The following is a 27,311-nucleotide window of genomic DNA, read 5'->3' as shown; positions in this document are numbered from 1 at the left end:
GGGTCCAGCTCAGCAGCAAGCAATTTCTCACTCCCCAAGTTATCTATTACCAGCGGCCGATCTGGATGTAAAAATAGCTGCTGAGGCTGTTTGTTTAATCTGACTGTTACTTGACACCACGCGGGTGTTGCGATGCAGACTGTTTGCCTCTTCCCCACCGAGAACACCATTTGGTTTCCCCCGGCTGGGTCTCTATTTAGGTACGCTTCATGAACGTCCAGTGTCTGGACAACTTCTGGGCACTGATTTTCCCCAGGTGGGCAGGTCTGTGAGAACTAAGAGGTGTGGGTCTTGACTCCGTCCCTGGCTCATCTTTGGACAGCCCAGAGAAGGAGGGAAGAAGTTTCGGCGGCCAGGCAGAGCCGGGCTGCTGGAGGACTCAGGGTTCTCTCCGGTTCCGGGCAGGCCTGAAGAGCCAGCAGCTGGGCCACGCGCAGAGCGGAAGGTAGGCTGCCGACGCTTGGCTGGTTTTTCTGAGCAGAGGCAGGGAGGCTGGAGCTCCCCGCAGCAGGGACCTTCGCTCGGGGGGCGGCAGTCATGGGGATGGAGTTCTGAATCCGGGCGCTGTGCAGGGTGGTGTGAGCCGCCAGGGGCACCCTGGGGGCTGAGGTTCTCCGTGGGCTGGGGGTGCCGTGGGTGCCGGATTTCCGTGTGGAGCAGGAGGGCTACGCTGTATAGAGTGCATGGTACAGTTGTGTGTGACTTTGTCCTTACGTGCATGTGTCAGAGCACTTTGCTCTCACACGGCCGAGCAGACACAAGCCTGTGGATGGGCCTGGGTCATGCACTGCCAAATGGGAGCAACCCCACGGTGACAGGTTCTCAGGCAGGGGACTAACTATCTTGAGACTCCAATGCGAGGCTAAGCAGGATCCAGACAGCTGTAACAAAGAGGACAATTGGTCACTGGGATGTTCTGGCCGGTAGACTCTGAGAGTATGTGTGTCCTGAGCATGGAGCCCCCCCACAGTGTTCTCCCACACGCTGGGGGTCCTCAACCAGACTCATGCTTGGCCAAATCTGAAATCATATCTTTCTTTTCTCATGGAGAATGGATCACTGAGGAGATAATACTGAATATGTGTGGAAAACTAGATAGCCTTAAAAAATTATTATTTAGGACTTTAAACCCCTCCCATGGATGTTGATCATGGAGGAGGCCATGCATATGTTGCAGGGGGGGGGTGGGAGGCAATAACTATATGGGAAATCTCTGTACTTTCACTAAATTGCTCAGTTTTACTGCAAATCTAAACTTCTCTAGAAAATGAAAACTATTTTTTAAAACTAAATTATAGACCATTTCTTTCAACACATCTAACCCAATTATAATGAGCTCTATTTGAAGTAATATTTTTAAAAATCCGTAAGTATAGGAATCCTAGAGAGTAGAATAAACAAATGTTTGTGTTAAATGAGGTCCAATTTGACAGCATTTGAGTTCCCTCTCCAACAGTGGTTAGTGAACCACAGCTGTGGGCTGGGCTCCTGGTTTTGTAAATAAAGTTTTATTGGAACACAGCCACGCTTGTTCATTTACATTTTGCCCACGGCTACAAAGGCTGAGGCCATTTGGCCAGCAAAAACTAAAACATTTACTATGCGGCCCTTTACAGAGAAAGTTTGCTGACCTCAACTGTACAAGAACACTCCTTGAGATTGGTCAATCTGGTACCCACACAAAAAAAGCAGGGAAATTTCCAGCTGTTAAAACAGCCTGTAAGCTGGACTCTTCAGGATCAGTAGCCGGCTCAGGAGCCCCGGCCCCTCCTCGGGGCTGGTTTTTCCAGTCTGGCTGGTACAGGAAATGTTCCATTTGCCACTGGGAGGTTAGCTTTGCTATGGAGTGTGGCCTGGGCTGAGCAGGGCAGATTGTGCTTATCAGGATGGTTTATAAATAGACATCTCCGGGTGACCCAAGTCCAGTGTGCTTCTGCGCCTGGGTCTTTGAGAGGAGAACAATTGTGCCTGCTATTTGGTGACCAGAAGCTGGTTGGGATGGGAGCAACTGTGATTACTGGGAGGAAAAGGGGCTGGTGGGATGCTGGGTCCTGGAAACAGGGGCTTGGATCTCCTGGGGACCTGGGGAGACAGGTGTGTGTGGAGGAGACCGGGAAGGCTATGGAGGGCCACCAGTCCTCAGAGGATGAATGCATCCACCCTGGAGTCTCTTCATCAGTATGCAGGCAAGTGTCTTGGCATCTTCTGCTTCTTCGACCCTGACCTTAAGAAGCCTTAGAGACCCTTACAGAAAGGGGAAGCCCCATGTCTGGAAATAGCCCTTTTCCTCCAGCGTCTACCAGAAATCTCAGTAGCTGACACCTGCCAGCCAGTGGAGACAGGCCTGGGCCATCTTCTTCATTGTCTCTTGGGATTTCACTCCATCTGCAGAGGGTTACTGGAGAAATGCAGGGGGCTTAAGAGAAGGTGGCCCTCGTGGAGACATCAGAGCTGACATTTCCCAACGGGCTACAGAGGATCTTGGTTTTATTTCCACTTGAAGGTTTAAACCACATTTCACCAAATCCAGCCAATCTGTAACCCTACAACTCAATTGTACATTTCATTCAGTTAGTTGAAAAAATTTGTCAAAATACCTCTTAATTTCTACTTGGTTCCCAGGGGTTGCATGATACAAGCTGGTGAGGACAGATGGGGCGTCGGGGGGACAAAGGATCTGTCAAGGCACACGGATCAAGACCCAGAAATGGAGAATGTGGAACACTGCTGAGATGGGTCACCCCCAATGTAGGTCACCGGTATCATTATGGAACATTCCCTGGAGGCGGCTGCATGTGTGAGTCATATGTGTCTCCTATTCAAGGTGGAGGGAGAGCATGTTCTCAGCTGACCTCGGCTCTCAGGTGGAAGACTGGAGACCACTTGGTGCAAAGTGCATTCCCTTCCAAGCCTGCATCAGTCAGCCTTGGAGAGCTTGACCACAGAGTCGGAGTGTCTGGGAATCTGACAGCAAGAGGGTCCGAGGAGCCAATCCACCAATAGTAGCCTTCTCCCCAGGACCTGACAGATAGACCTCCCTTTCCTAGTAGGAAAGAGCAAGGGACTCTTCTGGACCACAGCATGTGAAAGTGGGGAGTTGCTGTGTCCCCCGTTCTCTGCATGGCAGTCCCTTTGAGACTCTGGCCCAGAGAAGATGAGCACGGCACAGTTTCCCCAGGGGCCTAGAAGGGCTTCCAAATCCCACGGAGACACCTGCACGTGGTGCCAGCAGGACCCCAGGGGCTCTTCCACCTGGATGCTATTCCCTGCCTCAGTTGGCCCCTCCTGTCCCTGAGGAGCCCCTTCCAGGGAGGGCTTGAGCTTCTGAGGGACTGCAAGGCTGAGCTAACAGAGGAATTTCATCTCAGCCATGCCTTCGCCTGGAGCTTAAGGCAAGGAGGGGAGGAAACTCCGAGATGGGCTTGAGTGACCCAATGCTTTCCCCACTCCCTGCTGACTGCGGAGGCCAGTTTCAGGCCTTGTGCCTCAGGGCCCTGCCTGCCTCATGCTGGAGATGCCCCTGGGTCTGCCCTCTTCAGGGGCAGCCTGGCCATAGGTGGCACCAACAGCTGGTGGCTTCACCTGGCTCTGTCAACCCCTCTCTGAGCCAGGTCAAGCCTAACGACCGCAGAAAGCAAAACACCAGAATTCAAACCCACTGGGCTAAAGCCACTGACTCAGAGCCACTTCTGTCCCTGTCTGCCCACCGTTTTCATCAGGGTCATCCCTGGCTCCCTGACTCCCACGTGCAGAGCGTTTTCATAGATTGTCTGGGGTTTACTGCTGGGCTCATCCAGCATGGTAGGTCTGAGGATCCCCTTTGGGAAAGCAGGCACCGCAGCTTAGAGACGTTCAGTGTAATCTGCCCCAGGATGCACAGCTAATGAGGTGCTAAGATGCAAACCTGGGACCGGAGTCCAAAGCCCATGTCTTTTCTGCATCCAAAAGAGTCTCGACAAGGAGGCCAGTACACTTACAAAGAGTCAAAACCTTCCTCAAAGAAGCCATGCATGCCCAGACAGCCTCCTCCCCTTAGAGCCTCAGAGGGTCCCTGCTGCTCCCGGAGACCCGTGGAGGTGCTCAACAGGGGCTCTGGGAAGGGGCAGATCCAGATTCACAGTCCAGCTCCACCCTTCTTAGCCAGCCCCTGGGCCTCAACTTCCTCCTCTGTAAAATGGGAATTACCAGCTAATGGGAATCCATCTCAAGGGCTCCTCCATGCATTAACTGAGCAAACATATGAAAAGTACCAGACACATAATAAATATGACAACTGTTTTCTCAACTGCCCTATTTGTTGGGTTTTTTTCTCTCCTGCTTAAACTCCAACATGGATCTTTCCCTTCCAGAAGTCCCTAAAGAGAAACCCCAATGCTTCAGGGCTCAGCTGACTCATGTTCATTGCTCAGCAGTAGAGTAGCTGGCCTCATGGAGGAATGACCCATCCTCACAGTGACTGCTGGACATTCACACATCATTATTACCTAACCTCATATGCCAAATAGCATCATGGATCTGTACACCGTTAGCACTCGGGGTGGAGGACTCAGCCCGAGAGGGGAAGTGATGTTCCCACCCACACAGCAACATGGGCAGGGTCTGGGTGACTCCGTGCACACCGACATCAGCCAGCACGCCCTGCTCTGCCCCACCAGCAACCCCCCAAGGGAAAGAAAGGAGGTAAAAGCTTTACGTAATTTTACCTAATTTAAATTTACCTAACTTTAACTTACATCTCAAGGGCAAGGGTAGGAGTCTAAATTGTAACTGAGCGAGGAAGGTTTCCTTGAATTGCTTCGGGTGACTGCCTAGGAGCTGCAGACCCATCGTGTAAGGGGAACGCCCTATAAACACCAACACTGCGCCGAAAGGTCAGCCGAGATCCCGTCTAAGAATGAGGGAGCTGAGTGGCTTGCTAAGGCAGAGAAACCAGGCGGAGAGGGCACACACGAGGGCAGATCCCAGGACAGGGAAGCCCTCTCGGCGTGCTGGTCAGTCACTGCCTTGCTTACATTGGCGAAAGGCAATGTTGTCTTAGGGACCCTCATGCCCCCAGCCCTAAGTGAGGCCAGATGTGTGGTGGGGAGGGTAGCGACATTTACAGACAGCTACTTGCTGCCAGCCACCTCACAGACACAAATTCATTAGGTCCTCACAATGACCCCATGAGGCAAGTACGACTGTTAGTCTCATTTTCCAGATGAGGAAACCGAGGCACAAATAGGGTTTATAATTTGCAGAAGGTCACTCAGAGCTAGCATAACCAGGAGCCGTGCCCAAGGAGGTCTGGCATCAGTCCGTGCCCTGCCCGCTCTGTTATACCGCCCCCTCTGGGGATGAGAGATGATGCCAGGTGGCATTTAGTGATCACCTACTATGTGCTTTACACACATGCGATCATTTAACACGCTCAGCAATCCTGTTGGCAGATTCAAATCACAGTGGTAGATACGAGATTCCTTCCCTGCGCTGTCTGCTCCAAAAACCCGAGGTCTCTGGAGTGCTGGAAGCTTCCATGCATTGAGTCCTTGTACTGTGTAAATCTCCTCTGGGCTCTGGACATTTTTTTTTTACCCCCACCCTTCACAACCACCCAATGAGGTGGGTCTTGCTGCAGCTGAAGGGTCGGAGGCTCAGAGAGGAGAGGTAACGTGCTGAGGTCACACGAGGCTAGGAAAGGGGAGCCCTGGTCTGACTCTAAATCTCGCGCTCCTTCCACCACCCTCTGCTTGGTGCGCAGTCCGGATCAGGTGCCCATGCACACACAGCAGCCAAAGCTCTCTTGCAGCTGCCCTCGAACAAGCCCTGCCCTGTGAGACCTCTCTCCTTCCACCTCCTGGACCCACAGCTTGCACTCACTTCTGCCTGCTCTCCCCAGCTAGGCGATGGTCCCTTGAAGAGGGCAGCACTTCTGATTCACGTCTGCACCCCACACATGCACAGCCCGCCCAGAGCCAGCCTGGAGCAAGGGAGACACAGCCCAAACCACAGTGGTGGACAGCCGTGGGGCCCAAGTGGCCCCAGAGCTTACGGCTTATCAGTACAACCTCCCCAAAAGGGATACAGCCTCCAACCTAGGGCAGCGGTGCTCCAAGTGTGGTCCCAGGATGGGCAGCACCAGCATCCTCCATGCCCCACCCCGACCTCCTGCGTGGGCATCCCTGGGGTAAGGCCCAGCACTCTAACAAGCCCTCTGGGGCCTTCAAGAAGAACCATTGGCTCAGAGAAGGGAAGGGGACAAGGTCCCCATGTTGTTCTCAAACACAGTAGGAGATGCTCCAAGAAGCTGATCTTTTCACATCAACTCAAGCTGTAGTTTTAAATAACTTTGCCTGTTGGAAGAGCATTTCTCGGTGTTCATTTTTAGAAGGATAACCTGGGTGGCCACATCTGAATTCTTTTTCTTGCCACTGTAAAACATCCCATAAGGAATTCCATGAAGAAGGCAGGATGGTTGTCAGTCCCCCACGGCAGGAAAGTTGTCTCTCCTTCCCTGGAAGAGCCGGGCTCTCCGCTGCCACGACCCTTGGAGAAAGGACAGGTGTCAGCTCCCAAACAGACATCTCCCATCTACTTCCAGCCTCCAGCAGGAAGTGAGAAGGCCAGGGACAGCCGGACTCTGACAAGTGTGTGTGTGTGTGTGTGTGTGTGTGTGTGTGTGTGTGCGCGCGCGCGCTCGTGCCCTTGTGGAGTTTAGGAATTCCTGGGTTTAAGACTTCCCTGATTCTCCATGTGAGGCCCCTCCCCATGCCAGAAAGTCATGTCCTCCTGGCTGTGCAAGGATGAGGAAGATGGCACCCTCCAATGTGCCTCCTGAAGGACAGCCAGGTGCAACAGATGCCATCTCTAGCTTTGCCAGAGCAAACGCTCTCTGATCGGAAGAGGAGAGCCACTGAAGGTAGAAGAGAAGGTGCTAAGAGAGAAGCTGCTGCCCCCTCCCCCTGCCCACCACCCTGTGTGGACACCATGGCAGATGGAGACACCCCCAGAAACCCAAAGCCTAGCTCTGCCTTGGCTGCATAGGAAGGGCAGAGCCATGTAGCACAGACCCTTGAGTCTGAATCCCAATGCTGGTGCTCTCTGGCTGTGTGACCTTGAGCGAGTTCCTCAACTTCTCTGACCCTCACTTTTCCCACCTCAAATTCCTTTGGCACCAGCCCCACCTAACGCCTCTGGTTGTGATCCCTGAGCAAGATCACGGATACCAAGTGCGTGGCAGGTAGTAGGAGCTGGATAAATGGGATGGACGCCTGGAACTGCCCAGCAGGGAGCTGGGGCTCAGTGATGGCTCTTCCAGATCTGCTTCTCCGCCTTTGCCACCCAGCCCCACAGCGCCGGTTTACAGATGGGGAAATGGGGCACACAGACGGTGAGGGGAACGCTGTGGCACCCCTGACCCTGTGGTCCGGGCACTCTGCCCAAGCCCGGGACACTCCAGGGCCGTTTTCAGGGGGTAGTGCTTATCCCCAAATGTCTTCTTCTTCCCAGGGGCTGGAGAAAGGACAGGTGCTGAGGGACACCCCACTCCCAACAAACCCAAGTGTCTCTTCCCCGGGACCTCTGAAGGGGCCTCCTCTCTGGACAAGGCTCTCCAAGGTGGAGTTCAGGCCGTTGGTTACAATCATTTCTCCCTACAAGACCCACTTCATGAGCCACAGTACTTCACAAGTACCAGGCTGCTGGGTTCCCCTGCCCATCAATCCCAGCCTACAAAAAGGAGACGGAGGCTCAGAAAAGTGGAGTGACTTGTCCCAAGTCTGTCTGACTCGGAAGCTCATAAGCAGAGAGCCCCGCCTGCCAGTAAGGCCAGGGCAGGCTTTCACGGCCTCTGCAAGGGCTCTTGGGTGTGATGGGGTGTGGGCAATAAGCCTGTGACCAAAGGTCTTAGGATGAGCTCCAAGGAGACTTGTAGGTGAGAACCAGGAGTGTGGGGGCTGCAGGTGGCCAGGGGTGGGGTGGTCCTGAGCAGAGGTTCTCAGCCTGCAGGAGGCATTTCAGAAGTCCCTGGAGGCACCCTTTTAAATACAGGTTGCAGGCACCCTCTCCCTCTCAGCAGCCCTAAGTTCAAACCCTATGCCCTCAGGTAGTAAACTTCCCTGGACTCCAGGTTCCTCCTCTGTAAAGAACAAGAGTAATTTCCACTTCGCAAGGCTGTTGCAAATATTAATTACATAATAAAAAACATGAATCAATAATATTGGAGTATATAAAGTGCTTGTCTTATGCCAGCTACTCAGTACACAGGGAATTCTCTTACTCATTCATTCATTTGCTCCTTTGACAAAAGCGCAGGCACTATGTGGGGACTGGGGACACAGCACAAAGAAAAGGCAAGGCCTGGCCCCATAAACCCGCCCCCCGAGGTGGTCTCCTCCCCCTGCCCCACATGAATCTGGTCAGATCCTGCCAGTCACAGTGGTTGGGCCTTGGGTCCCCGTTTCTCCAACCAAACGAAAACCCAGCATCCCTACAAACAGGGCAGCAGCAACGGAGCCTAACCAGGGATGCCTGGAGTCCCTGGTCCAGAGTAATTTACAAAAACCACTGCAGATCAGAACTCATTATCGGGTCTGAAATCCCTTACCAAATTGCAAATTGGTTTTTTTTAATGAAACAACAGAACAGAATAGAATAGAATAGAATAGAACTGAAGATATCAGAGTGGTACAGGTAAGCAGGTTGAGTTTTGTTTCATGAATTTTCCTTGATCTACAGGTGCCCCTTAAACCATTAGGGGGTTAAGGGCACCAACACCCACCCTGCACATTTAAAAATCTGCATATTTTGGCTCTCCAAAAACTTAACTACTGATAACATGAACAGTCAATGAACACATATTTTGTATGTTACGTGTATTATATGCTGCATTCTTACAGTAAGTAACCTTACAAAAAAGAAAATGTTATTGAAGAAAGCTAGAGGAAAGAAAATGTTATTAAGAAAATCGTAAGGAAGAGAAAGCACATTTACAGGACTGTACTGGATTTACTGGAAAAGTCTGTGTAAATGTGGACCCGCGCAGCTCAAAGCCATGTTGTTCAAAAGTCAACTGTCTATGTCTCTGAGCAGTTTCCATGCCGGGATGTAAATATTTCCTACCGTGTGTTGAGGGAAAACAAGCAAAGATGAAACTGCTCCTGGGAGACATGTAGTGAAGGGCATGCACGTAATTCCCTTGGTGCCCCTTGGCTGGAAGGTAAACCACAGGTCTGTGGCACCTGGGGCTCCCTGGGCCTCCTTCCACTACAGGCGTCCCCTGGCCAGGGGAGGACCCAGACCTGGTGAGTCAGGTCGCTCCAATAATCTGGAGACTACAGGGACCAACTTCATGACAATTCCTTTCCTCTACCCTCTCCAGTGTGGGGAGCGGCCCCGAGGGGGTGGGCAGAGCCAGGGTTGTTCTTTATTGTTCCTATTCTACAGGTGGAGGTAGACGTGAAGTGACTGGCCCAGTACGACGCTGACTTGGTGCCGGGTCTCCAGCTCTTTTCTACTGCCTCGAACTGCCCATCGATGGTTATCTCATTTCATCCTATGGTTCCCAGATTTCAGGGCAAGATGTTCTTGGGACATACAGAAGGGATGACCGACTGATGGACTCTGACTGACAATGAATGAATGAATGAATGAATGAACAAATGATGTTCTGGTGATGGGGCTGTGCTTTTTCCTTGATTCCATAGCAGTAGTTCTCAACCAGGGGTGATTTTGCCCCAGGGGACTTCAGCAAAATCAATTGTGCCAAAGTTGAGAACCCCTGTTTTTTATACATGGGGGCATGGCATTGGCTCCATTTTACAGATGAGGAAACTGAGGCTCACAGACTTGATGTCATTTAGCCAAGGTCATACCCAGTGAATGTAGAGGAGCACCAGGACCTGGCCCAGACCCAGGTGGACCCAACCCTTTTGGGTGTTTCTGAAAGAGCTGCATGTCCCCCTTCCAGAGGCTGCCTGCCTTGGCCTGGGAGTAGATACAGCCCCTGGAGTTTGGATTGGGTCTGGCCACTGAGGCTGGGACCCTCAGCCTTTGCAGAGAGCACCTGGTGGAGCAGGTACCAGGCCAGGGGTACCAGGCCTGAGCTCCTTCCTGATGGTAGGAGTGTCCAAAGACAGCTCTGGCTGCATCCAGCCCATCCAGCCACCAGGAGCTCCAAGGAGTGATCCCCGACAACACCTGGCCACCAGAGATGGTCAGAAACAGTGCAGCAGATAGTAGCTTTTGCAGAGTAAGACCCCTGCCCAAGTATCTTGATCAAAGCACCCGAGGATTCAGAGGTTCCCAGAGCCCCTGCACCACATGGTGGCTCACGGGCCGCAGGATGTCAACCGCTGAAATCAGCCAGGGCTACAAGGCAGGAACTTTGCCCCAGACAGCCAGTTACTAAACTGTGCTCAGCCCCCAGTCACACAATCAGGGTACAGGAACGGGAGCTGGGAGGGGCAGCTTGCTGGGTCTGAACTCAGCCCATCTCTCCACCTCTCCCCTTGCCTCTGTATCTTGCTTCTCCACTCTCCTCCTGCGACAGGGCCCACCGCTGGGTGTGTGATGCCAGGTGCTGTCACCTGCCCATTGTGGTGAGCTTGGTGAGACCAGGCCTGGCCTTCCCTCTGCCAGGATCCCTGACCTCTCCCTGCAGACGTGGGTCATGCTCCTCAGAGGCTCCCGAGGAAATGTCCCATCCAGACACAGCAGACTGGGCACCCAGGCAGGCAGGGCATGCAGGCTGGGCTGAGCTCCAGGGAGAAAGCCTCTCTCCTCCTGAGCTCTCTCCTGCAGGCAGCAGAATGCCCACGGTAGCTGAGATCACCTGCCTACAAGTGGCTCTGTGAGCCCAGTCAGCCCAGACACGCAGCTTTCTTCGGCCACATTCCCTGTGACTCCTGGTCTCCTACACGCGGCAGGGCTTTGAGACTCCTTGTATGTGATGTGATTCAGGGAGGATTCCGACACACGCTGGCCCAGCGCTGCCATCGGGACCCCCGGTGCCAACCACACTGTGTTCCCGGGGCTGGAGAAAGCTGGCCTTGTCCGCTCCCAGGGCACAGGAGTCCGGGCATCAGTCTGAGAGCCCATGGCTTTCCCAGTCTAGTTCCTTAGGTCGGGGCCGTTCAACCAGGCCAGGATGCAGGCTGACCCTCCTCCCCTATTCACAAGTTCCAGGGCCATGGAACGAAAATGGTCCAAGCAGATGCACCATGACCCAGGTACAAATCAAAGCTGTGATTTCTGTGCATGAGAGACACTGCCCAGTGGAAGCCACTCGGAGGCAATCTGATTAATGTGGCCCAATACCGTCAGTGACTCCCGGCAGCTCCCCGAGGTGGAGGCCCCAATCAGCCCTGCCGCAGCCTTGTCTCCAGCCCTGGGACAGGGAGGTACACAGTAATGCTCTGGGGGTGCTCGTCAAGTGAAGGAGTGCATGACAGACCTTCCAGTTGGCCTTACAGGAGCCCCTGTGTTCTTCCAGTTGAATGTAATGACCTTGAGATTTCTGATTTCCAAGAGTTAAAAGGATCGAGACATGATCACACTGGGGATAGTTGAGGAGGAGTCATCATGGGGCCAGGAAGCGGGGCCCTGGAACCGAAGACAGGCAATCCCAGCACCAGCACTCAGCAAGAGACAGCGGGTAACCCAGGTGATAGCCTCAGTTCCCACCTCTGTAAGGTGGGGAGCTGGGCCTACCCTGATGGGTTTCCGTGAGGAATGAGAGAATGCAGGCACAAGCAGCGGTGGGCCTGAGGGCTGCCATGCTGTAGACACTCAACACACATCTGCTCTCCCCACTGAAGGACCCCAACTGAGGAAGTCGATGTTGCCATCACCATTTGCCTCCTAAAATACAGGATAGAGACAAGGACATTCGCTCGGCAACTGCCAAGAAAGAGGGTTGTTGGCAATTGCACAGAGAGGTTAAGAGCTTGGCCCAAGACTGACCAGCAAGGCAGGGGTCCCGGGCTGGGGTGGAGGGGGAAGGCTGCATGTGGGATGTCCGTGCATTCACGAACTGGAACAGGGCCCATGGGTACACAGGCAGGGGGCTGTCATGACTCACTACACTTAACTGCTTTTCAAGGCATGCCCACCTCAACAGCTCAAAACACCACCCAGAAAGAAGACCAAGAGGAATCAATTCCAATTTGCTAGGGCCTTCTGGGTGTGATAAAGCCAACCCCTGTCATCTCCACCAGCTTCCTGCCTCCCCTTTACTGAGAAGTGAAAACACCATTCAATTAAAGTAATTAAATCCACCCAAAGAGCTCAGGCTCAAAAACCACACTACAGGCAAGTGGTCAAACCCAGCAGGAGAGCCAACCCCAACGGCTTCCTGTGCAAAGACCGGCAGGGACCAGAGGGGAGTGAAACGGCCTCCTGAGCAGCTCGAGAGCATCCCTCCCAGCTGTGTGAGGCCCACCTGAACCTTCCTGCTGTCTGCAGCCCCCAACAGGAGGACCCTCTGCTTACCAGCTGAACCATCGCCTCCATCCCTGTGGTTATCACGGAAACTTGAGGTGAACAGATCTGTGGGAGGTAATTAGAAACAAAAACCCTCCTTTTCTCCATCCCTGCCCTCAGTTCCCCCTTGCACTACAACCCAGGGGCCCAAGAGACACCCATCTGCACCTGAGCCCAAGATCCAGAGGGTCAGGGCTGCCTCCCAGAGGAAGCTCGGGGTAACCGAGTGGTGAGCATGAGCTGAATCCCACCTGCGTTCTCTTCTCTACATGCTGTGTGACACCGAACAACATTCTGCACCTCTCTGTGTCTTTCCTTCTCCACCTGGAAAACTGTGACAATGAGGCCTGCTGGCCCCACCTCATAAGGATCGTGAGGATCAAACAAGATAATGGCCACTAAATGTGTCCTGAACTGCAGGGTGACACACAAACATGAGTCATCCCGTACTGACTCACTGCGCTGGCCTCCTCCGATGGCGATTCTCTTTGGGTTCCAAAGTTGGTGAGGACCTCGGGTTGCCAGATAAAAAAAAAACAACAACAACAGGATGTCCAGTGAAATTTGAATTTCAGATAAACAATAACTACCTATTTTTAGTGCAAGCATGTGATGATTGATTTTAGGGAGAACTCTGACTAATACAAAGTATATCCCACTGTTACACGGGACACGCTCATTCTCAGTTGGTTGTTTATCTGGAATTTCACTGGATGTCCTGTATTTTTCATTTGCTCAATCTGGCAACCCAGCCAGCGGCTCCCTCCCTTGCTGTGTCTGACTCCAGGACCACACAGGCCTAGGTCCCAAGCCCAGCTCTGTCACTCACCAGCTGTGTGACACGGAATATTCATGTCACCTCTCTGAGGGTCCACTGTCTCATCCTGGAAAGGAAGTTGATAGGGCACAGCCGCGAGGACGATCATGGTGCTGGAGCCGGGGCCTCCGAGCGGGGCTCTGGTTCTGTGTGCCCATCACACTTCTTCAGGTTGTGGGGCTTGGAGGAGTAGCTATACATGGAGCATGTATATACAAGGGCCTCTAGAGAGTGGTGGATATGAGTCCCCTCCTCCGGCCACTTGCTGTCCTCGCTGCCTGGGACAGACCAGCAGATGTCGGGCTGCATGCCCTCTCGGGCCTGGGCGGGCTCCCGCCAGGAGCCTCGTGGGAGGCAAGGAGAACATGGGGTGGCAGGGCTTTCAGCCGTCCCGTGTCCCACCACACACTCACAGCAAAGCTCCGTCATCACAGTGTCAAGGGCCAGGAATCACACTCAGCAACAGCAGCTGCAAACAGGGGAGTGACCACCCCGCTCCAGCAATCTTATCAGTCAAAGATGAACCCGGTCGGGGCTCTCACTCCAAGGTGCCCAAAGCCTTGTTGGAAAGATGGATTTACAGCAGATAAAGTGGAATAAAGCCGTGCCAGTGGTTAAAAAACCGTACAAGGAAGTGGAGAGCTGAGGATAAGCAGTGAGCAGTCGGTGGCCCAGGGAAGATAGAGACAAGGCAGGCAGTGAGGGTACCATGCCGAGGAGCCAAGCCGGGACCCACCTGGGCCCGCAGCTCCTTCTCCAGTGCACCACAGGCCTGGAGAGAAAGGGTGTGGGCAGAGCCGGGGCTGCGTGAGGGTCACACAGAGGTATTTGTAAGGGACTAGGAGAGAGAGAAAATTGTATCTGCAAAGACCAGTGTATTCCAGGCCATGATAGTTCAACTGCAGCATGACACAGGAAAAAGCATCATGCAAGAAAACTTTCCAGAAGAGTTAGAATTTAGCGATGACTGTGCAAAGGATATTTCGTTGCTCGTCGGGAGAAAATGCTTATCCATGAGGATGCACACTCCCATTTGGTTTGTTTGATACATTCTGATTCAAAAAGAAGACCCTGGCTGGGGCGCCTGGGTGGCTCAGTTGGTTAAGCGTCTGCCTTTGGATCAGGTCATGATCTTGGGGTCCTGGGATCGAGCCCTGCATCGGGCTCCCTGCTCAGCAGGGAGTCTGCTTCCCCCCCCCCGCTCCCCGCTCCCCGCTCATGCTCTCTCTCTCTCTCTCTCAAATAAATAAAAAAAATCTTAAAAAATAAATGACTCTGGCAATAAGGAAAAACAAAGCACATCCTCGAGTGTCATTCTCCCAGTCTTAAGGCCACAGGGGTACATACACGCCCCCAGGTCCCCCACCAAGCAACTCTTTAAGATGGGTGTGTCACTGGACCCTTTACCCCTCCTCAATGGCTGAACTGGAAATTCCAGTCCACTAACTCCTGCGTTCTGATGCTTCGCATCTACCTGATGCAAGCTTGACCAGCATCTAGCATCAATGGATGGAGTGTTGGAAGACCCGATAACAGAACGCTGTGGGTGTTCTCCAGGGTTGCCTGTACCACACAGGGCAGATGCCAACATGTCATCTGCTGACACCCATAATTTAGATAACGTATCAGTTCATGAGCACTTGCATTGTGGCTGTAAACAGCACCCCAGTCAATGTACTCAACAAATTCTTGCTGGATGCTGGCCTTCCAGTCATCCCCAACTGGGGCCCTGAGTGCAATTCAAAAGACGAACAGGAAAATGGAGAAGTCATGAAGCTGCTCCTTATTTCTCCCTGATTACCCTGAACCTTGATCCCAACTTAAATGGTATATGCCATGGTGCAAATAAATGCCTTCCCCTGGGCCAGCCTGGGAGCCGTGTCTAGGACTGAGCTGTTCCACCTGCTTTCATCTCTTACCACAGGCAGATTTTTATGTATTTTAGGGCTTGGAATCAAAAAGTAAGTTAAATCCACTTGACTCCAAATTCACTAATGTGAAAATTGTGATAATTCTGGAATTACCCAATTATAATTGAGTTTCAATAAAATAAGTCCTGCTAAGCCAGTCAATAGTGTGAATAATACGACAGAGGTGGAATGATTTGCCTACTCATTTAACAGATTTTCCTTGTGCTGTGTCTTATGTTTCCTGAGGAGAGCCTGTAGAGCCAGATGGACATGGAAACAGCCACCGTAAAGCACCCAGGTTACCAGGAAAGACAAACAATAATCACCCAGTTAACCACTGAAGTGCAATTATAACAAGTAATGCAAAGGAGAGGGAATAGCCAACTACAAAAGCATATAACAGGGAGACTTACAATGGCCTGAAGAAGCAGTCTTATTGAAGGGTAATGGGAACTGGGTTCTGAAGCATAGGTAGGAGTTAAGCAGGTAACAGAGGAAAGGGGAGTAAAGAATCCCAGACAGAGGGAACAGTGTGTGCAAAGGCTCTGAGGCACGCTCTGGAAAGCCAACCATGAGAGGGAAGATAGTCCAAGAGGAGGATGGAAAGAAAAACTCTTTGTTAAGGAGGTTTGATTTTCATTTTCATTCTTTAAAACTGGGAAGCCATTGAGGGACTCTCAGCAAGAGGCTGACACGAACAGTGTGAGTCTTCCAAGCTGTTCCTGAATGCAGTGCTGAGAATGAAAAAGGAATAGCCCAAGAAGAGTAGCCCAACGCAGCGCGCAAGACAGATCTGCGCTGGCCTCCAAAAAGCAGCAACGACAGTGAGCCCATGAACCCAAGCGCAGAGTGATAGTTTCCCTAAATGTTCATAAGAGAAACGCCTCCCCTCCTTCTGCACCCATGTCTCAGCCGTGTGCAACTCGGACTGATGTCATCCTTAGCCCTGGCCTGCCCAATGGTGGTAGACACAAAGCCCTCTGTGAGCCTCCAAAGAAATGTACTCCACAAATCTGAGTTAGTATGATTATTAATATTATTAATAAACTACCATGGACTAGATTAATAGCCAGGAGCTTTGAGATGAGGAACGTCTTGGGGGAAGCCCCAATGGTCTGCATTTAAAATTTGCATAATGGATTTATTTTAATTAGTTTACACTTCATTCTGAGTACTCTTAAAATTCTCCTGGGCAGCTTTTGGGTTCTTTTAGCTGTCAAAATAGACACTCAAGCCTCCTGCCAACAATAAATCGAACACTGTGCTACTGCTTGCTGAGTGGATTCAAGTTCTGCCACTCCCATTCTCTTTACTGCAAAACCTGAGTTATTAATCCAGGTGGGAAAGGGCCTTTGATCAGATTGGACTAGCAAAAACTAATTCTCAACTGGGCCAACCATATTAGAAACCCCAAAGGCTTAAACAGCTTCCTAAACATTTCTTGGACCACAGATGAATTAACGAATATTGGAAGGGATAGATATTGGTTCTATATTGGTTTTCACAAAAATGCCTATGTCTGGAATTTTGTTGAGTTCAAGTGTGGATTTAAAAATATATATATTTGAAAGCCCACTGTATTACTGACATTTAAAGACATCTTTTGCACCTGATGTGTGCTTGACCAGTTGGCCAGTTGGATCCACTGATATTATTTTTCTTCTTCTTTCTAGATGGGCAGCGATGATAGCAAATGTAAACATGAGAAGTTTTAAAACTGCAGGCACTAAAACCCAGCGAGGCAGGCACCTGCAACCCCCACCACTGTAACAGGTATGGAACCAACCCAAGGAAACACCTTCCATTGTCAACTACTGTGCTGAAGGGCTCCACTGGGCATTGGGAGACTAGGGGTAGGACCAGGCGTGGAGCCAACTTTATGACTGTCCCATCCAAACCCAGGAAAATCAAATCAGAACTGAAGAAGCTATCTGAATAAAGGTCTCTTTCCTGAGGCAGAAGAAATGTGGTTAGAGCAGTTCCCCCTTGCCCATGGTTTTGCTTTTTGCAGTTTCAGTTACCAACGCTCAACCACGGTCCAGAAGCACATGAGCCTCCCTCTGATGTATGGTCAGAAGTCAACAGTAGCCTAACCCTACGTCACAGTGCCCACGTCATTCATCCCACGTCATCTCATCACATAGACATTTTATCACCTCACATCATCACAAGAAGGGTGAGTACAGTACAGTAAGATTTTGAGAGAGACCACATTCACATAACGATTATTATAGTATATTGTTATAGTTGTCCTATTTACTATTGGGTATTGGTAATCTCTTACTGTGTCTAATTTGTAAATTGAACTCTATCATAGGTAAAACATAGTATATATAGGAATCAATACTACTGTCTGTGGTTTCAGCCATCCACTAGGGGTCTTGAAATGTATCCCCTGTGGATAAGGGGGGACTACTGTATTTTCTGAATACTCTAATATGGTGAACATCTTGTATTACTGTTGGGAATTATGACACAAACTTCAGATCAGTTAGGGTTCTTTGGCCATGCACAAAAGAAACAGAAACTGGACAAATTCAACTGAAATAGATAAGTATTAAAAGGAAATTGGAGCCCTTGCAGACTCAAGGTGAAGGCTGAAGTTCCAGGCTGGTAAAGGCTGAGCAGACAGCCCTGCCCCATCCAAGCACATTTCCATCCTCGCGTCATTCCAGAAGAAATAGTACAGAGGGCCTGGCCTGGGTCTCACATCTGCACTTGGCCCAGGGAGGTCTCGGCAGGCACCTTGGTTTTCAGCCCCACCAAGACAAAACACAGAGGGGAGAAGAAATTACCCCAACGTTATCAAATGTTCAAAGCTGAGTGTTCAAAAAGATAACAAGTATCTGCCAAAAGTGGGAGGGATTTAACTGGCTGGAGGTCATTTGCTTAACTCTAAGATTCTAAATTTAAATCTCCAACTATCCTATTTTCTTCTAAATATGAAAGTATAGAAACCCCAGTATTACCATTACCAAGTACAGCCATTGCCAAGATCAAGACCCCAGCATTCAGGACACCAGAAGCCTCCCTGACTGTATCCGTAGGACCTCAAGATCCAGAAAACTTGATTCACATTGGCCAAAGCCACTAAGGTCTCCCACCCCACCCCAATAACACAAATTCCAGGACCGGAAGTTCAGGCACAGGCTCAGAGCTCAACGATGCCATCAAAGACCCAGGGCCATTCTGCCCACCAGGCCATCCTCAGCAAACGGGCTTCTCATTGTCATTGCTTGTTCCTCAAGATTGCAAAGTGAATGCCTTACTGTTATGAGTTGAGTTGCATCCCCCAAATTTTCATATGTTGAAGTTCTAACCCCCCAGACCTCAGAATGTGATTTTATTTGAAATTGGGTCGTTGCCGATATAATCAGTTAAGAGGAGATCATTAGGGTGGGCTCTAATCCAATAGGACTGGTCCTCTTATAAAAAGGGGAAATTTGGACCCAGAGGCACAGACAAAGGAGAAACAATATGAAGATGCAGGAGAAGGTGGTCATCTACCAGCCAAGGAGAATGACCTGGAACAGATCTTTCCCTCACAGCCCAGAGAAGGAACTAACCCCACTGACACCCGATTTGGGACTTCCAGCCTCCAAAACTGTGAGATACTAAATTTCTGTTGTGTAAGCCAGCATTCTGTGGTACTTCATTAGCCCTAGCAAACAAACACACTCCATCTTGGGCTTTGTGTCTACATTCGAAGCAGGAAGAAATAGCACCAACAGAGTGGAGACAACGGATTGCTCCCTTGATCAGAAAGGCCGGAACTCTCCCTGACCTCTGAATGCTTCCATCCCTGTGACCGGAGCTGGGCCACACGGAAGGAGAAGCCGGTGGGGAAAGGAGTGCAGCTGGCCCACCAGCAGGGTCTGAGAGCTGAAGCAGATGCCCTCGGCCTTCTAAAAATCCTGCACTGTGCTCTCTGGGGAGATGCCCTCATTTGCAAGGCAGGGCTGAGGAGCATGGAAGTAGAGGCTTTTGCAGAGTGGGCTCATCCCATTCCTAGAACTCAGGGTCCCTCCTTTCTCCATCACAGCCAGCTCAGTTCTCCCATCATAAAACCAGGTCAGCCTGCCAACAAGTCAGCACTGGAAACTCACCGTCAGACTGGTCAAGACACAGGAAACAAACAACCCCAAAGAAGGCCGGCCTCCAGGACCAAAACAGGACGCCGCTAGCCCAACAGCGGCAGACCTGGGCAGGACACCTCCTGCACCATCCCCCATGCGGGGCCAGGATAGAACATGGAACACCTGATGTGCAGGCCCTACCTCCCTGTGGGAGCATCTACATCTTCCATCCCCTAAAGCCTTGGCTGTGTTATCGCTCTGGAGCCAGGCAAGGAGGGAAGAATGCAGCCTTGCCGGCTTCTGCTGCTGCTGTGAACAGGGCCACTGGGTGACAATGTCATCTGTCAGCTGAGGACCCAAAGCACACTGCCAGATGTTCACTGTCCCAAGTGCCCACCACTCAGGCCCACTCTAGGGTCTACACTTGCTATTTTATCTAACTTTTCATGTACTCATTGACCTATCCTCTGTCTGGGTGAGGTCTGTTCCAAGCAGTGGAAGTATGTACCCCAGCAGTAGTGGTCAGGGTCCTGGCAAAAGCAGCATCCTCAGACAGGACCCAGAAGGAAATGCAATGTGCCACCTCACACCCATTAGGATGGCTACTATAAAAAAATAAAAAAATAAAAAAACATAAAATAACAAGTGCTGGCAAGATGTGGAGAGATGAACCCCATGCACTGCTGGTGGGAACGTAAAATGATACAACCACTGTGAAAAACAGTATGGAGTTTCCTCAAAAAATTTAAAATGGAATTATCATAGGATCCCCCAATTCCCCCTCTAGGTATATGCCCAAAAGAATTGGGCACAGCAGAATCTTGAACACATATTTGTATACCCATGTTCATAGCGGCATTTTTCACAGTAGCCAATAGTGGAGGCAACCTAAATGTTCATTGACAGACAAATGGATAAACAAAATGTAGAATAAACATACAATGGAATATTAATCAGCCTTAAAAAGGAAGGAAATTGGATGGAAGTGGATGATCCTTGAGGACATCATGCTAAGTGAACCAGCCAGTCACAAAAAGACAAATACTGTGTGATTCCACTCATATGAGGTTCCTAGAATAATCCAGTTCATAGAGACAGAAAGCAGACTGGCTGCCAGGGGTTGGGGTCGGCAGGGTGGTGGGCGGAGTGGAGCCGATATCTAATGGGTATGGAGTTTCAGTTCAGGATGCTGTAAGAGTTCTGGAGAGGGATGGTGGTGATGGTTGCACCAATATGAATGTACTTCACACTCCTGAACTGTACACTTCCATGGTCAAGTTGGTAAATTTTATTTCATGTCAATTTCATGACAGTTTTTTTTTTTTTTTAAGAAGAAAATCGAATGAAGGGACTATAAGAGAGGTATAAGCATTAGGGAGACCCCAGCAAGTGGAGCCACTCAGGAAGAGTAGGAGCTATCCTTCCCACAGCCCCAGGGGGCAAGGGGAGCAGTTAGAGTCCGAGCCCAGGACCTAGTTAGAGAGGCGCCGTAGTTAGAGAGGATGGCAGCATTGCCCAGACCCCACACCACAGCCAGGAGCAGGCATGGGGAAGAAATGCCAGGGATTCTGGCTCCCTCCAGACTCCACCCAGCATCTCCCACTGGTCACACCCAAGGGCAAGTCAGAGAGTTAAGGAGCCCAGGTGCTGCAGGCCCTTGGAGATTGTGCTTTCTTGGGGTGGCTCTGGGACAAGTTCAAGCAGCCGACAGATAGCCTAGTGGCTCCTGGTTCTTACGGTCTCATGATGGGATAGGCAACAAAGAAGTCAACGTAATTTTAGAGCGTGCTCAGTACCAGAAAGAAAACAAAGCAGGCGCTGTGAGAGAAAGTGGGGAGGGGACAGCCCCTGAAATGTCAGGGGAGATCTCTCTGCAAAAATGGCACATCTGGACCTTAGGCACTGTATCAGGCAGGGTTCTCCAGAGGAGTAGAACCAACAGGATGTATACATATAAAAAGAGATTTATCTTAAGGAACTGGCTCATGCAGTTATGAGGGCTGGCGGGTCTGACATCTGCAGAGCAGACTGGACACCCAGGGGGAGTTGATGTTGCAGCTCCAGTCCAGGGACCTGGGGCAGAATTCTCCCTTCCTCTGGGGAGCTCAGTCTCTGAGATGCGGCCCACCCACATTGTGGAGGGTGGGTAATCTGCTTTACTCAAAATCCATTGATTTAAACGTTAATTACATCTAAAAAATACTTTCATAGCCACATCTACATATGTTTGGCCAAAAACTGGCCACGAGGGCCCAGCCAGGTTGACACATAAAATTAACCATCACTGGCACGATCACCCATCTGGACCAGTGTGTAGTTCTCACATGGAGCCACTAAGTTGGATATCCTGTTCATACCCTGCACGCCTTTCTTTTACAGAGAAAAAAAATAAAAAGAAAGAAAGAAATCACACTTTGTAATTGCATCTGGTCGACAGGAAGCTCTAGTTTTGCGGCAAGAGGACTGCTCTTCCAAAATCATCCCCCAGAGGCACCCCCTGGCTGACCGGGGACAGTCTTCCTAGCTGGCGGATGATGCAGGGGAATAAGAAGTGCACGGACGGGTTCAGTGATTCCTCGAGCATCGGCAGTGTGCTGGACGATGCAGACAGGGAGGTGAGCAGCCTCACAGACCGGGCCTTCCGGAGCCTGTGCATCTCAGAGGACACATCCTGCAATGACTCCGACCTGGCTCTGTCCCCGGATATCACCCGCCAGGTGTTTGGGAATTTTCCCCAGGGAACAGTGATCCACACCCACAGGAAAAGCAGCATCTGGAGCCAGTTACCGTCGCAAGGCACAGAGCACACAGGCTGGGCGGCCACATTCCAGCAGCTCCCCAAGTACGTTCAAGGGGAAGATAAGTATCCCAAGAGCAGCCCGCCGCTGACACCAGCCCAGAGGAGACTGGAGGTGCCCGTGTCCGGCCTGAGGAGCAACAGCAAGCCTGCTTCGAAAGTGTCATCACTAATTAAATCCTTTGACAGGACTGAGAGCCAACCTTGTGACAGCAGGCCTCCGACCAGTAAGCCCCCGGCTCTCAAAAATCCGCCCAAATTTGCTCCTCTTCCAGAAAGTGGTGTCCACTTCTGCTTCGATTCTGCCTTTCTGACGGTCAGGAGGGTGCCTGCTGAAGTCTCTGGCGCCCACCAGAATAGCCACCACCAGCCTGGCAGGAAGCACGGAGAGCAGGAGTCCCCCAAGAATCCCGAAATGGCCTGTCACGGCTCCAGCAGCTTCCTCCCGACACCCGAAAACGTGGCCAACTCATTTGAGTCCAAGTTCCACTCCCCGCCCCACAAGCCAGCCAAGGGTGAGCCTGGAAGAGGTAAGGAGTGGCCCCGCAAAGGGACCTTTCTTCATAGCGAAAACAGTGCTTTTGAGTCATGGAACGCCCACCAACCGAGGCTGCCAGAGAGAAAGGAGGCCGCTGACCCCGTCCCAGAGACCAAAGCTCCCAAGCATTACGACGACGCGCCCTTGTTAAGAGAGCCCCCGGCCCCTGAGCACAGGGTCTCCCCCTGCCACGCCCGGGCCAGCTGCAGCCAGGAGGTGAACAGGCTGGCTGCAGGGGCTCTCACCGTATCTGGACCCTGGGGAGCTAGGGATCCAGGAGCCCAGGCGTTCGCTGTGGAGGGAAAAGCTTCTAGCTTACAGCCTGACCCTCAGGTGAAGCCGACCCAGCCCCCATGGAGGAAACCAAAGCCTGGCAAAGGAAGGAAAGAAAGTCTACCAGATGCTTCAGAAGAGAAGAAGCAGATCACCAGAAGAGGCCCAGCCTTGTATACAAAGCACAATCCCCAGGGACAATTTCCAGAAAGCAAGGCTCTTGACCTGCCCATGGACCCCAATGAGCATTATAGTCCTCCTTTTAACATCAGTAAGCTTCTGACCCCCGTCATACCCACCAAGCATGTCCTGGAGCCATCCGACAGCCAGCCAGGGGAGATAACCCCACCACCCCCAGGGCAGCTAAATGGATACCAAGAGAAGGAGCTCAGTGAATGTCAGTCTCGGGACAGCTACAAATCCAAAGCGCCCAGCCTGCTGTTCAACCTGAAGGATGTGCGGAAGCATGTTAAAAGCACATACAGCCCCTCACCCCTCTTGAAAGGCCTTGAGGAGAAAACCAGAGGCAAGCAAGAACCCGTGAGCAATGGTGCCATCCTTCCCAATGGGCTGGAGGAGAGCCCTCCAGAGGAGATGGCTAAGGAGACACTAGCTGACGGCCCTTCTGGGTCACACATCAGTACCCAGAAGGACCCTAGGGCTGTCCCTGGTGCAGCCTCTGCAGATAACTGTCTAACTCTTAGCTCACCTCCAGCTACCACCCTAGCCCCCTTCTGCATCAACGGGGAGGGAACTGACAGAAACAGTGACGAGAAGGACGATGGAGATCTGGAGATGGGCACCAACGGGTCGGGCAAGTGTCCGGACGCCGGGGAACCCTGCCCTAGAAAGCACCTGTCCCTGAGGCTTTGCAGCAGAGAGCCTGAGGCAGGGAAGGCTGCAGAGAAACCAAAGAGCCCCAGCCTCGAGAAGGGCTTCTTGAGATCCGTGTCTCAAGAGACAGAACCAGAGAGAGACGCAGGACTTCAGAATCCAAACTTCAACCAGAAATTCTCCCCAGAGCCCCTCTCTCCAGAGGAAGAAGATGTGTTTTACAGTGACAGCCAATCTGATTTCATGCCAGGCTTCAAAAGTAAGGCCAAGTTCAGCACCAGCTCTTCAGACCAGTCCTTTGCTTCATTTGAGGATCAGCAGAAAACGTGGTTCACCGAGAGCCAGCAGGAAGACAGGAGGAATGACAGAAGTGCAGGAGACAGTTGGAAGGACGAGAAGGAGAAAACGATGGGGAAAGAGGAGCTACAGCCCTGTGCCCTGAGTAATGGGCCCACGTGCATGCAGGAGCGCAGCAAGAGGGAATCCTTGCAAGGAGAAGGGGGAGGTTTGTCTGGATATAGACCCAAGAAGGCATCGAGAGAGGAGGCTCACTTCAGAGGCACTTGGATGGGGAGAAGTAAGGATACAACCAAAGACCTTACCCTCTCACCATCTTCTACTTCAAACAAGCACATATTGTTTGCAATTAAAGACAATACCCTTAGGGCCACCCCCGTAATAAAACCCATCATGCTGCCCCTCCTGAGGACCATGTCATCAGCGGACCCTCTGGGCAGCAGCCACAAAGAAGACAACTTGCCAAAGCCAAGTTGGGGAGAAGAGGCTGGTCTTGATGGCCCCGAGAGCCAGGAAATGGCCAACACCCCGACCCCCGCTAGCATGCAGGACACACACTTGAAGCACACAGCCTGGGAGGGCACGGAGGACCACGGACAGGTGCTTGGCATGGCCCGGACGGAGACTTCCCAGCCAGTCCCAACAAGAAACATCCCGTCTCCTCCACTCATGGGAGAGGGCGAAGGGCTGAAGCCACCCTCAGAGACTGCATGTCACGTTGTGGCAAATGAAACCAAGAACAGTTCCATGGACCAGGGGAAGCTGGATGCTCCAAGGTGCATCCCCACCATCGCTTTGCCCCAAGGCGACCCAGAAGACCAGCCACCCCCACGGCAGCTGGGAACGTGTTGGGAAGAGCACACACAAGATTTCAAAAGTCACTTATTGTCCACACCCAGAGCAGGGCCACCAGGGAGAAGACTGGTCCCCGGGGAGATGGCAATTTCCCCTAATGCCAGCTCCCTGGACGAGAGCAGCGCGTGCTCCCCGGCCACCAGCAGCACCTGGGACGATGCCTCCCAGGCCCCCACTGAGCAGGGCCTGCTGCCAGGGGAGCCTCATCACCCCAGCCCCTGGGCCAGCCTCTACCCAACCAGGGTCGCCCGTAGGGAGGACCTGACACACGCCCTCACATGGGAGGCCGGCTCAGATCCCCAACTTGAGCCATCCACCGAAGACCTCAGGACACTTTCTCCAAGAGGTTCGGTGCTGGACATGGCCACCAACTCAGCAGGCCTCCCTGAGAAACCAGAGCCTCCTGCTCAGCAGGAGAGGGCAGCCGGCAAGCCCCCGGCAGTCCCACCCAAAACAGAGAAGGCCCTGCGGCGGGCCAAAAAGCTGGCAAGCAAGAGGAGAAAGACCGACCAACTGCAAGAAAAGCATGGTGAACCTGGAGAAGAAAAGCCCTTCCTGGAGGACTGGGAGCATAGGCCACCATCCCCCGGAGAGAGGCCCCGATACAGGTTCCCCGAGGTCCGTTCCCTGCCCCATCCCATCCACCGCCACTCAGTGTCTGCTTTAGAGCCACTCAGGAGGCTGCCTACGGGATCCCAGTCCCGTATGCCTCTGGCCCCTTACCCTGCCACCCAGAAGGTCCTCCAAGACCCCCAATCTGGAGAGTACTTTGTCTTCGATCTGCCACTCCAGGTGAAAATCAAGACCTTCTATGACCCAGAGACAGGCAAATATGTCAAGGTCCCCATCCCATCCTCTGAGGGGGGTTCCCCCGAGCAGCCCCCGCCAAACACACCTGATTCTCCCTACATGCTGTACCCCCACTTCCGGCCCCTGCCCTTGATGCCACTGCGCTGCTCGTCTCAGCTCTCTGCCCCCACCTTCTTCAGGCAGGGCCCGCACACCCCCGAGGCGGCCGGCCCTGGGTCCCAGAGCATGCAGCCAGCACCTCCCCGGTGCCCAGGGGTGGAGGCGGGAGATGCTCCGCGCCTGGGCATTATCTCTACCGACGACCTAGAGGACTTTGCCACAGAAGGCATTTCTTGAGAATTACAGCAGACTAACCCCCCTCAAATAAACCCAGAAGAACTTACTTCCCCTTTCCACCAATCAATCACTCACACACACACACACACACACACACATCAACACATACTTAGCCATGTGGGATCCCTAAAGTCTCAAAGGAAGTGGGGATTCTGAGAAAACCCGACCTGAAGGGCTTCCTGGGGCTCTCCTCCCTGGGAGGGCACTTTTGCATGACCGGGTCCCTCCCAAGCCCCTTCCCGGATCCTGGATCTGCTCCCTTTCCCCCTTCCTTCTCCCCTCCCTTACTGCCTGTCCTCCCCTGGCCATGCGACTGGGGTGAGTCCAGCCTGATTCCTAATGGCTGCTCTGCTCGGGCACCGCACCTACTTCTTCTCAAGGGCCGGCTCATGCAGTGAGCCAACTCCCAATCTCCCAGAAACGCTGCACTGCACTGAGCGCAGCCCTGCCCGGCGAGCAGACCACCCGGCCCAGCCCCTCCAGGTCCAGCAGGGCACAGAGAAGTGCCTCTACCCTCCCTCCCGTGCAGTAACCATTTTCAGCTCACTGCAGGCAGAAATGGCTAAGGACTGCCCCAAGGCAACCCTGCAGAAATGTTTCTTTGGATAGAGTGGGTTTTCTTTACTGAGGAAGCTTTCCTCTGAAGGCTATTTTCTGATAAAGAAAAGGCTACCTTTTAAAAAGTGAAACAAGCTTGCAGATGTGGTTCTGTCCTGGACTGGTCTTCCATCTGGGCAGTGGCAGGTCTCCCCTGGTGAGTAAAGTGCCTTGTGCTGTCCAGGCCTTCCATCACCTTCCGTCACCGCCGGCCACGCAGGGGCATCGCTCTGAACAGAGCGGCCTCGGCACCTGCTGCCATCCTGGCGCTCCTCCTGGAGCCCTCAACACTGCCCCTGAGTTCGCGGGGCCAGGCTGTCCACCCGTGTCGGGGGACAAAGAGGAGGGAGACCCAAGCTCACCATCACGGCTGGCCCAGGGAACTGAGTCAGGCCCTCGGTGTCCCAATTTCATGACTGTTAACCTATGCCCTGTGCTCAAAAGGAAAGTGTATTGTCCCAACTCCCAGGCCTCTGGGGATGTGGAGGGAAGTATCTGATTCAGGTCAAGGCAGCAAAATGCAATAACCATCTCTGACCTCTGAGAACAGAGGAGTCTGTGAGCACATGCACACTGTGGGCAACCGTGCTAGGAAAGAAAGCAGGCAGGTTTCATGGGCTTCTACCCAGGGCATCTGCTGAAGCAACTTAATTCTTGTGCTATGGGAAAGACAGGGGCAAACACATCTCCCTCCTTGTTTAGAAAGGGCAGC

The 27,311-nt window shown here is 52.2% G+C and overlaps 1 protein-coding gene across 4 annotated transcripts in view; it reads left to right on the top strand.

The window, feature by feature from the left end:
• Positions 1-26,785, top strand: part of CUNH10orf71 (chromosome unknown C10orf71 homolog) — a 29,218-nt gene extending 2,433 nt beyond the window's left edge. For 2 of the 4 annotated variants that reach the window (XM_073904508.1, XM_073904509.1), the window contains 3 exons: positions 16,860-16,959; positions 17,198-17,366; positions 21,644-26,785. In XM_073904508.1, coding sequence (XP_073760609.1) covers positions 21,794-26,002 — 4,209 coding nt within the window. In that variant the 5' untranslated portion in view covers positions 16,860-16,959; positions 17,198-17,366; positions 21,644-21,793 and the 3' untranslated portion in view covers positions 26,003-26,785. Of the gene's footprint in view, positions 1-123; positions 446-16,859; positions 16,960-17,197; positions 17,367-21,643 lie in introns of those variants that run through there. The other 2 variants (XM_025881166.2, XM_073904510.1) reach the window with 2 other exon arrangements.
• Positions 26,786-27,311: the final 526 nt, after the last annotated feature.

Source organism: Callorhinus ursinus, unplaced genomic scaffold, assembly GCF_003265705.2.
Source record: "Callorhinus ursinus isolate GAN/ISIS: 27379988/994484 unplaced genomic scaffold, GSC_fseal_2.0 scaffold20, whole genome shotgun sequence".
In the NCBI taxonomy this organism is placed as follows: Eukaryota; Metazoa; Chordata; class Mammalia; order Carnivora; family Otariidae; genus Callorhinus; species Callorhinus ursinus.
The sequence above is the reverse complement of the archived record's forward strand: the minus strand, read 5'-3'. Positions and strand labels throughout refer to the sequence as shown.